The following is a 12220-nucleotide window of genomic DNA, read 5'->3' as shown; positions in this document are numbered from 1 at the left end:
CTCAGCCTTGGAGAAAAAAAAATATATATATATATATATATTCATACAGACTGGGCACAGTGGCTCAGGCCTATAATCGTAGTACTTCGGGAGGCCGAGGCAGGAGGATTGCTTGAACCCAGGAGTTCAAGGTAATACTGAACTATGATCATGCCACTGCACTCCAGCCTGGGTGAGAGAGACCCTGTATTTAATAAATACACAAAAATTTTTACCTATTCATACATTTTCTTTTTTTAAAATGTATACCTACCAACAAGCCAAAATGTGGTAAAAAGTTTCCAAATATTTTCATACCATACCATAATCAAAGCATTAGTATGACTACAGTATTAACTTCTTTACAACTCCAACATGATCATCAATAATTAAAACAGTCTTTCACCAAACAGCATTTTGTACCCTTTAAGCATATTTAATTTTTAAATAAGCAAGTTCACCATTTTCAGTCAACAAATAAAAGTTTCTCTTCTCTCTCTCTCTCCCTCGTACTCACACACACACACACACAAATTCCTTTCAAAGTTTTCAATTTTTAAGTTATGTTATATACAACTACTTCTATAAGTTCCACAAATCATAACTAATGCAGTATTACATAAAACAAGTACAAAGTTTTCAGTATGAGTTATATTTCATATGTAGACCATATTGACTTATATAAGATTCCAGAAAGAAAAATTACTAGGATTCCAAATAAATCTTTTTTCTGATAAGACAAACCTCTTTCAGAAGAGCCCACTAAGAATATCTTAAAATAAGTTTAGCACATCTAATGACATACCTAAGGAACCCCTGGTCTGTTGACTATTTGGTGGTATGTTTTCTTTAGCCATAGAGATCAGTATCTTACTGTTTTCAGAAAGCTTCTCTGACAACTTGTCCTGAAAAAGATACAAAGTTTACAAAATCAAAGGGGAAAAAAAAAACCATGAAATATACAACCCACCTCAAATTTTAATTAAACAGCTTGATGAAATTACACAGTACATCATAAAAGAAACTAAGTGTAAGGTTTGAAGAATTAACCAAAGGTATTTGATTTTATAACAGATATTCTAATATTTAACTCATTCACTTACCAACAAATATTTACTGAGTTCCTATTAAGTGCCAAACATTTTGTCAAGCGTTGAAAGTATGGAAGTTTTAAAAAATACAAGAATTTCTGCCATCATGAAGCTTATAAACTATTGGGGGGACACATAATTAACTCATGATTAGATTACGTGATATATAGACAGTGGCAGCAAGGGGTTATGGGAAAATAAAACAGATTAAAGTAAGGAGGCCCAGAAATGGTGGGGGAGGGACTACAAGGCCTCACTGAGCAGGTGATACTTGAACCAAGACTTAAAATTACTTATGTACAAATTAATATTAGAAATTATAGCAAAACTGTCTTTAAAGCTATGTACTCCAAATTATGTAACTCCAAAGCCATAAGCTGGTCCTAAACACTGGAGAGTGGTTAAGAGATAGACTCTAGAACTGCATAAAGGTTCTACTCCTCAATCCACCACTGTGTGGACCTGGACAAATTACTTAACTCCTGTGAGCTTCACTTTCTTAATCCATAAAACAAAAAATTTTTACCTACTTAACAGGGATATTATGATTAAATAAAATGATACATATAAAGTCCTTGGCATTCCTGGTACATGACAGGTTATTATGGAAGAAAGGCAACCTATTATGTTGGTTCCGAGGACAAGCACTGGAGCCAGGCTGCCAGGGATCAAAGCCTAGTTCCACCAACTCTACTGCTTTAGTCTCATTACTTAACTTGCCTCAGTTTACTCATCTGGAAAATTACAATAACAGCACTTACCTCATAGATTACTGTGAAATATAACCTCTTAAGAATATGCCTTGTCCATAGCTAGTACTCAATAAATGTTAGCCATGTAAGTAAAATTGTAATTAGGGCATCTATAGTATTTGTCATTTCAGCCAAGATACCTTTGTCCAGGACAAATGCTAAACCAGAAAAAAACACCGGACAACAGGTAAACCAGGATCATCTTGAACAAACCAATATATATGGTGACTTTCATTATGATGAACCACATGACACAGATTAAACTACATGCTGTATCTTATTACACACACTGAGCCCTGAGAAGGTGCCACAACACTCTAATCAGGGCTGTAGTCTCAGAGCTTAGCATAGTACCTAACACAATCTCAGTAAGTATTTGCTAAATGGATAAATCAGTTTCACCTAAACAAGGAAAGCTTTAAGAAAGCCTTTCAGACATTGCTTTAAGAAACAATTATTTTAGGCTGGGTGCAGTGGCTCACGCCTGTAATCTCAGCATTTTGGGAGGCCGAGGTGGGTGGATCTCGAGGTCAGGACTTCAAGACCAGCCTGGCCAACATAGAGAAACCTCAACTCTACTAAAAATACAAAAATTAGCCAGGCATAGTGGCAGGCACCTATAGTCCCAGCTACTCATGAGGCTGAGGCAGAAGAATCACTTGAGCCTGGGAGGCGGAGGTTGTGGTGAGCTGAGATCACACCACTGCAGTCCAGTCTGGCCAACAGAGCGAGATTCTATCTCAAAAAAAAAAAAAAAGCAATTATTTTAAGAAATTTATATTAAGAAATACAAATAGTACGAAATAAATTAATAAACTCACTTTTGTAGATTTCAAAAAAACTTTTTAAACTAATTAAATCGAATTTTTTCACACAGACCATAAGAACTTGCTTTTACAACTATTCTGTTTATGTTGCGGAAGTTCTTTGTAATGGAACTGGTCTCATAATCATTTTATAAACCAAATAATTCTTCAACAAGAGATAAGAGAAACACTGTGAGATATAAACCACCACAAAATAAAAACTGCATTCAAAATTATTGCAATCCTGTCTGGAGTTAGGCTCCCAGAATGACAGCATAGAACGAAACAGAAGATTCTCACTCATAGAAGAGGATATTTTGCATTTACACAGGAGTAATCTCCATAGACAATTATAATAAAACATGTTCAAAGAAAATTATTAAGTTTACCTTCATTTCCATGTAAGGTGGATCACTTTCCAACTCTGCTTTGTCTTTGGCCAATTTGGCTTTTCGCTCTTCGATAAATTCATCCAAATTATCAGCCATTTTGCAGATTCTTTTAAAAAAATTTCAATGAGCATATCTGTATCACAGTATTTTTAGCCTAATTATCAACATGTAGACTTAGCCCACATTTAGTTTTCAATCTCACTTATCAAATTGAGAAATTCAAACTTAAGATTGATCATAAATATGCCTGCCTACTGCCTCTCCCAACTTCCCCAAAAAGCCTACAATATACTTTAAAATATCTGAAATAAAAAGAAAATGAAAAACTACCACCACCTTCCATATACACCCCCTCCCCGGCAAAAAACAAAGGCAAGCAAACAAAAAGTTCTTTAAATCCTTAAGCCAAAGCACTTTAAAAATAAATAAATAAAATAAAAAGTTTTTTTAACTATTGGGAGATAATTTCTGACTTACAGAGAAGTTACAGTAATAATACCAAGAACATACAAAGATTCTTTATTAATTCCCTATTAAGATTTTGCTCCACTTGCTTCATCCTTTGCTTGTGCACACAAGCTCATTCTCTCTATACACACAATTTTTTCTAAAATTATTCAGAGAATAAAGTACATATATCATAGCCCTTTGCCCCTAAGCTCTTCAGTGTGTGTGTCTTAAGAACTGGGTTATTTTCTTATATAACCTCAACATAATTATCAACTTTTGTAACACTGATTTTTTAATCTATTGTCCATATTCCACTTTTGTCAACTGACTCAATAGCAGCCTTAAGAGCCTATTTTTCTCTAATTCAGGACCCCATCTAAGTTAGGTATTGATTGCATTTCCCTGTTATATCTCTTTTGCCTCATTTAATTTGGAATATCTATCTCTACCATCTTTTTGTCTTTTACCAATTTACACAGGTGAAAGAATCCTGTGTAATAGAACAACCTTTTCAATAGAACATCCCTTATCTGGGATGTGCCTGATGTTTCTTCATGACTAAATTTAGATTATGCATTCTCATCAGATATATTAGGTGAAATTTCAAGGTGTCACAAAAAGAAGGCACATGATATTTACCTGCCCCTCGTTAGTGATGGTATTTTTTATCATATGGTCAAGATGTTGTCTAATTTCTGAACTGCTAAACTGTTCCTCAAAGTATAAAGTACCATATTACATTCCAATGTATAAGAATGTATGTGGGTTGTAATGACAATTGCAATTTCTACACATTCTTGTCAAGGTGTGATATTTTCAGTCATTTTTATCTTAGTCATTCTATTGTGTATTTAGTGGCATCTCTGTGAGGTTTTAATCTGCATTTCTCCGAGAACTATGATGTTGAGCATCTTTTCATCTATTTATTTACCATACATACAATCATTGGGAAAGTATCTACTCAGATCTGACCTTTTGTTAAAATTAGCTTTTCTTTCTTTCTTTCTTTTTTTTTTTTTTTTTGAGACAGGCTCTCACGTTGTTTCCCAGGCTGGAGTGCAGTGTTGCCATCATAGTGTACCTTCTGCCTTGAACTCCTGGGCTCAAGCAATCCTTCCACCTCAGCCTCCTGAACAGCTAGGACTATAGGTAAGCACCACCACCCCCAGCTAGTTTTTTCATTTGTTTGTTTATTGCAGACACAGGATCTCACTATGTTGCCCAGGCTGGAGTGGTATGATCACAGCTCAATGTTACCCATTCAATTCCTGGACTCAAGTGATACTCCTGCCTTGGCCTCCTAAGGTGTTCGGACTACAGGCATGAGCCACGAAGCCCAGCAGGTTGTTTTATTACCATTAAATTGTAAGATTTCTTTATATATACTTAATAAAAGTCCTTTATTAAACTTGCTTTATTTTTACAAAGCAATATTTTACAAAACTTGCTTTGTAAAAATATTTTCTGCCAATCTGTGCTTTGTAAGTTTTCTTGATATATTTTTAACAGTGCAAGTTTTTAATTTTTATCAAGTCCAATTTAACAATTTTTTCATCAATTTTTTAATTTATTGTTTGTACTTTTTGTGTCCTATCTAAAAAAAAATTTTTTTTTTTTTTTTTTTGAGACTGAGTCCTGCTCTGTCGCCCAGGCTGGAGTGCAGTAACGCAATCTTGGCTCACTGCAGCCTCCGCCTCTCGGGTTCAAGCAATTCTCCTGCCTCAGCCTCCTGAGTAGCTAGGACTACAGGCACATGCCACCACGCCAAGCTAATTTTTTTGTATTTTTTGTACAGACGGGGTTTCACCATGTTAGCCAGGATGGTCTCGATCTCCTGATCTCGTGATCCGCCTGCCTCGGCCTCCCAAAGTGCTGGGATTACAGGCGTGAGCCACCGTGCCCAGCTAAAAAAAAATCTTTGCCTAACCCAAGATCACAAATATTTTCTTTTATGTTTCCTTTTAGAAGTTTTTAGTTTTTTCTCTTACATTTAAGTCTATGATCCATTCAAAGTTAATTTTTGCAAATCTGTGAGGGTCAAGACTCAACTTTTTTGCATATGAATAGAGTATCCCAGCACCATTTTTTGAAAGGACTAACCTTTCTTCATTTAACCTAGAATTTTTTTCCAAACACATCTTCCAAAGTCCCATGAAAGTTAGCATCTAATTGGGTACGTAGAAAAAAAAGAAGCCACTAATGATCAATGTTTTAAGGCCTGGAAGCTAAATGTGGATAGAATCTTGGACAGAAGTAAGTCAGAGCAACTTGGAAGATTTAGAAAGGTTTGGTTTACATATGTTAAAAAGTTGGAGCTAGTAAGATGTGCTACTGGAAATTTCCAGTAGATGGTTATAAATTTAAGATTCAAATTCAAGAAAATGAACTACATTAACTATGTATTTTAAAGATAACAGTTGAAGCCACAGTAAATGAGCACAGACAGGGAAAAAGAGAGATGACCCAGAACTAAACAACAGCCAGTGTTCACTTGAGGGAGTGACAGAAGAATTGAAGCTGGGAAAAAAAAAAAAAAAAGAAGGAATAATTAAATAATAATTAAAACAGGGACATGAAACAAACCCAATCAGCATAATTAGTTGAGGAAAAGAGGAGAGATACAAAATAGAACTAGTGAACAGTATCAAACGCAAGCAAGTTAAAGAAAAAAAGCATCCACTGAACTTAATGTTTGGGATAATAATAATTTGTAAAATATATATATATATATACATAATTGTAGAAAAGCAGGCTTTACCTAAAAGAATATGATGAAACTTATAACTGGTAAGCAGTACCTAATGTAAACTTCATGCTATTATTTACTACCAAACGAAACACTGATTTTAAAACATAGCTTTAGGCTGGGCTTGGTGGCTCACACTTGTAATCCCAGCACTTTGAGAGGCCAAGGTGGGATCACTTGAGCACTGGAGGTCAAGACCAGCGTGGGCAACATAGTAAGATCTCATCTCTACTAAAAATAAAAATAAAAAAAATTAGCCAGGCATGGTGGTGCATCCTGTCGTCCCAGCTATTGGGGAAGCTGAGGCAGGAGGATTAGATCACTTGAGCCCAGGAGATCAAGGCTACAGTGAGCTTATGAGCATGCCACTGGACTCCAGCCTGGGCAACAAAGCAAGACCCAATCTCAAAAAAAAAAATTAAGAATTAAAAAATATATACATTTACATATATAGTTTTAGCAAAATATATTTCAAATCAACAAAAGTTGATACATTCTGGTCAATTTCTTTTGTTGTTTTTTGTTTTTTAGAGATGAGGTCTCACTCTGCTGCCCAGGCTGGTGTGCAGTGGCACGATCATAGTTCACTGTAACTCTGAACTCGTAAGCTCAAGTGATCCTCCCACCTTGGCCACCAGAATCACTGGGATTATAACTGCCAGCCACCACATTCAGCTTATTTCAGCTTTTTTTTTTTTTTTTTTTTTTGAGACAGAGTCTCGCTCTGTCACCTAGGCTGGAGTGCAGTGGTGCAATCTCGGCTCACTGCAAGCTCTGCCTCCTGGGTTCACGCCATTCTCCTGCCTCAGCCTCCCGAGTAGCTGAGACTACAGGTGCCCACCACCATGCCCAGCTAATTTTTTTGTATTATTAGTAGAGACGGGGTTTCACTGTGTTAGCCAGAATGGTCTCTATCTCCTGACCTCATGATCTGCCCGCCTTGGCCTCCCAAAGTGCTGGGATTACAGGCATAAGCCACCATGCCCGGCCTATTTCAGCCATTTTTAATTTGCTAATAGTCACAAAAGATTCTTCCTAAATCTTTCTGAAACAAAGATTTCCTAAATCCTAAAAATTCTGAACAACTCAACAGCAAACAAGTTATCATGTTTAAAAAAATCAATCCCTAAAATCCTCTAACCTTCCTAAATATTCTATGTCTTGATAGGAATAAAATGATGAGATAATGCATATATTTTGCTATAGAATTTTGCACAGAATTTAAACAGAAATATCATTTATCTAGGCTGGGGGCAGTGGCTCATGCCTGTAATCCCAACACTTTGGGAGGCTGAGGCAGGTGGATCACCTGAGGTCAGGAGTTCGAGACCGGCTGGCCAACATGGCGAAACCCCGTCTCTACTAAAAATACAAAAATTAGCCAGGCATGGTGGTGTAAACCTGTAATCCCAGCTACTAGGGGACACTGAGGCAGGAGAATTGCTTGAACCAGGTAAGTGGAGGTTGCAATGAGCCGAGAGCATGCCACTTCACTCCAGTCTGGGCAACAGAGTAAGACTCCGTCTTAAAAAAAAAAAAAAAAGAAAGAAAGAAAGAAATGTCATTTATCTAAAAAGAAAAAAAAGCAGTAACATGCCACCTTCACACGGAACTAAGGTTTCCATACAACCTATTAACAATTATTAACATGTTCATTTACATGTTGGTCTAACCAGGCTTTGAAAGATCTCCCTTTTGAATTTATAGATGCTTTTATATATATATATATATATATATATATTTTTTTTTTTTTTTTTGAGACGGAGTCTTGCTCCGTTGCCCAGGCTGGAGTGCAGTGGTGCGTTCTGGGCTCACTGCAAGCTCCGCCTCCCGGGTTCACGCCATTCTCCTGCCTCAGCCTCCCGAGTAGCTGGGACTACAGGCGCCCGCCACCTCGCCCGGCTAGCTTTTTGTATTATTTTTAGTAGAGACGGGGTTTCACTGTGTTAGCCAGGAAGGTCTCGATCTCCTGACCTCGTGATCCGCCCATCTCGGCCTCCCAAAGTGCTGGGATTACAGGCTTGAGCCACCGCGCCCGGCCTAGATGCTTATATTTATCTTTACTGTAATTATTTAACATTATAAATTATAGAACTGATTTTAACTTACAGTAATCAAAAGTACAAAAAGTACCAATAATAAAACATACTTTTAAACAACCATAGTAAATATAGCATATGCCATAACTAAAACGTAAGATTTATCCGAGATATAAGTACATTTCTAATCACTTCTAATTTTGTCCTATATCTAATCCAATTAGATTATAATGACTTTAATATTAAAGAGTCAAAGACACTAATGAGTCTTCTCCTGGTAATGATCTCCAGCCAAAGACCACCAGGAAAACTACTACAGTTAAGTTGGATTTACTACTCATTGCATTAAAGAATGCACGGAGAACACACACCATGGGGAACCCTGTGGTATTGTGGTAAGAGGGTATTGGAAAAGACTTATATGTGTTGGGTGATTTGGGAGAAGGCTTCATTTAAGGAAGTGGAGTTTTGCTCAGGATTGAACACTGTTGGAAGTGGGGTTAATTCTATGATGGTACCACTCAGTAAATCTAAAATATAGGGGGAGGCTAATGCTGTAACTGGTAAACAAGCAGTAGACATTCACATCAGCTGGGAAAGGGAATGTTTGGTATCTTGTGTCTTGGACAACATTTGTCTGTGTTTGGACACAATGATGGAATATTTTTGTCTTGATCCATCATAGACACAGAGTGGCCTTATCTGATGTTGACATTCTGTACAATAGTTTATCTTCAACAGAAAAACACAAAGTTACTGTGAATGCCAGGCTAGTTTCTAGCAATACTAGTTTCTAGATGTCAAATGTCACGGCCATTTTTCTTTTTCTCACTCCTAAAAGCATGTGATAACTTACATAAAACATATTTCAACTACACAATTATTCAAGAATTACTTGGTGAATCACAGAGACAGGGTTAATAAATATGGCATATGTACAATATACAGTAAGAAAGGTTGTAATTTAAGCATTAAGTTGCCAAAAATAAATCAGCTGAAAGAAACCTAAATGAGATTATTTATATCTCTGACACTCTACAATATAAAGTCACTCACAACTTTTTTCAAGACATCATGGCCAAGTATTATTTCCCCAGTAGCTGTGTACATAGTATGTAGATAATAAACAGTTCTCAGGAAAACAGTTTAATTGAAAGAACTGGGTTTGAAATATATTTCCATCACTTACTGATCTCAACGTGAATGACCTCAAGTATGTTCCTTAACTGCTCTATGCCTAATCTATAAAATGGAAATATCATTTATTCTAGTATATTATAAAGAAAAAGCAAAATAATGCATACAAAAAGTATGACAGAGAACCTAACACTTGGAAATCAACAGATCAGGCCAGGCGTGGTGGCCCATGCCTGTGATCCCAGCACTTTGGGAGGCCAGGGGGAATGGATCACCCGAGGTCAGGAGTTTGAGACCAGTCTGGTTAACACAGCAAAACTCATCTCCACTAAAAATACAAAAATTAGCCAGGCATGGTGGCACACCTCTGTAGTCCCAGCTAATCAGGAGGCTGAGGCAGGAGAATGGCTTGAAACCAGGAAGCAGAGGTTGTAATGAGCCCAGATCACGCCACTGTACTACAGCCTGGATGACAGAGCAATACTCAGTGTCAAAAAAAAAAAAGATCAATTCTTTTATTGTTTATTGTTGTATCTTTATAGTCTTTGCATATATGAAGATTTACCTCTTAAAAACAGAGCCTGTGGCCGGGCGCAGTGGCTCACACCTGTAATCCCAGCGCTTTGGGAGGCTGAGGCTGTCGGATCACGAGGTCAGGAGATCAAGACCATCCCGGCTAACACGGTGAAACCCCATCTCTACTAAAAATACAAAAAAATTAGCCAGGCTTGGTGGCAGACACCTGTAGTCCCAACTACTCAGGAGGCTGAGGCAGGAGAATGGAGTGAACCCGAGAGGCAGAGCTTGCAGTGAGCCGAGATCGTGCCACTGCACTCTAGCCTAGGTGACAGAGCGAGACTCTGTCTCAAAAAACAAAACAAACAAACAAAAAAACAGAGCCTGCAAACATAAAGTATGCTGAGATTTAAATCATCAATAATTGATACTTGGTTATCATAATCCATACCAACTTCTCTAAATCTTAACCTTTGGCTCGTTATGCTTATCATATAGATATAAGCAGACCAGAGCATACCCGTTCTGCTAAGTCTAGTCAAATCCAATAAACAGAACCCAGTAAGAACTGAGTTTGCCCAATTCCTTCTCCCAAATTCATCAGTCACAAAAAGATGGGAAAATGTTGCTCCTATCCTTTTCCCTCTCAAGGACTGGAGTACAAATTTCCTTCCCACTATGGGAGCATGAGAAACGGAAAATGACTCCCCTCCTAAAGCAAGACATTGTGCTAGAGGCTGGCGTGATCAAAAATATAAAATGTGGCCGGGGCATGGTGGTTCATGCCTGTAATCCCAGCACTTTGGTAGGTCAAGACAAGCAGATGGCTTGAGGTCAAGAGTTTGAGACCAGGCCGGCCAACATGACAAAACCTCATCTTTACTAAAAATATAAAAAATTAGCTGGGCGTAGCGGGAGGCTGAACCATTGCTTGAAAACGGGAAGCAGAGGTTGCAGTGAGCCAAGATCACATCACTGAACTCCAGCATGGATGACAGAGTGAGACTCTGTCTCAAAAAACAAAAAACAAACAAAAAAAACCAATGCGTATATATGTATATATGTGTGTATATATGTATATGTGTATGTATATATGTGTATATATGTATATATGTGTGTATATAAGTATATATGTGTATATAAGTATACATGTATACGTATATATATGTATATATATAAACATGATTCTTGTCCTCAAATTTGGACAAGATAATGCCCCCTGCCACAGCGGCTGACAGGGGTTTAGGAGCTAAATGTGAGATATCCATAATGGATGCACTGGAGATATGAAGAAAACAATCTAAAAATGTCTAGAACTCAGAATAGAACCCAGGCTGGAAATAAAGATCTAGCAGTATATAAAATAATCATTAAGGCTGTGGGAGAAGTTTTGTCTGGAAAAAGAGACCCTAGAGTAGGGGAACAGGACCTAGGTGTCAAAGTGTGATAACATGTGGGGTAGGGGGAGGGGCCAGTGAAAGAGCTTTAGAAGAGAGGGAGGGACAAAGTGACCAGGACAATGTTTCTCACTTCTCATCCATCCAGAGATCTGTCTACCGAATGAAAGGTTCTCCATCATTCTCCTGGCAGATGGCATCCACATGAGCAACTTCCTCCCATGGGTACACCCAAATTTTGACAAATTTCCCTAATATTGCTAACATGTAAATACTGTTGCTGGGGGAAAGAGGGAGGCTGGGAGACAGGATACAAAGAGAGAGTGAATAAATATATAAAACCATGTTGAAGTCTTTCAGCAGCTACTAAAAATACACCCTTAATGGTGATAAAGGGCAATAACATAAATTAGCCTTAGGGTTATGCCAAATTGCTGAAACACTTGCTCAAACATCCTTGCCTGCCACTCAGAAAAGTACATCAGAACCTAAGTCAGAATGATGTTAAAAGGATAATCTGGGGCTGGGCGCGGTGGCTCAAGCCTGTAATCCCAGCACTTTGGGAGGCCCAGACAAGCGGATCACGAGGTCAGGAGATTGAGACCATCCTGGCTAACACGGTGAAACCCCGTCTCTACTAAAAATACGAAAAATGAGCCGGGCGAGGTGGCGGATGCCTGTAGTCCCAGCTACTCGGGAGGCTGAGGCAGAAGAATGGCGTAAACCCAGGAGGCGGAGCTTGCAGTGAGCTGAGATCAGGCCACTGCACTCCAGCCTGGGCGACAGAGCGAGACTCCGTCTCAAAAAAAAAAAAAAAAAAAAAAAAGGATAATCTGAAATCTGCTCAAATGTGTAACAGTTAAATAATATTTGTCTGAAAGCTTCATTTGAGAAAAACTGTACCGAAAGTGGCCT

The 12220-nt window shown here is 37.9% G+C and overlaps 1 protein-coding gene across 19 annotated transcripts in view; it reads right to left on the bottom strand.

The window, feature by feature from the left end:
• Positions 1 to 12220, bottom strand: part of CSPP1 (centrosome and spindle pole associated protein 1) — a 137540-nt gene that overhangs the window by 122699 nt on the left and 2621 nt on the right. For 18 of the 19 annotated variants that reach the window (XR_004185841.1, XR_004185843.1, XR_004185842.1 and 15 more), the window contains exons 2-3: positions 3018 to 3126; positions 785 to 884 (exon numbers count right to left, since the gene is read on the bottom strand). Coding sequence is in view for 15 of the 19 variants with exons in the window: in XM_031669606.1 (XP_031525466.1) it covers positions 785 to 884; positions 3018 to 3116 (199 nt within the window). In the remaining 4 variants the exon portion in view is untranslated. Of the gene's footprint in view, positions 1 to 784; positions 885 to 3017; positions 3127 to 9957; positions 10078 to 12220 lie in introns of those variants that run through there. The other variant, XM_031669605.1, reaches the window with a different exon arrangement.

Source organism: Papio anubis, chromosome 8, assembly GCF_008728515.1.
Source record: "Papio anubis isolate 15944 chromosome 8, Panubis1.0, whole genome shotgun sequence".
In the NCBI taxonomy this organism is placed as follows: Eukaryota; Metazoa; Chordata; class Mammalia; order Primates; family Cercopithecidae; genus Papio; species Papio anubis.
This window is presented reverse-complemented; position numbering and strand designations above follow the sequence as displayed.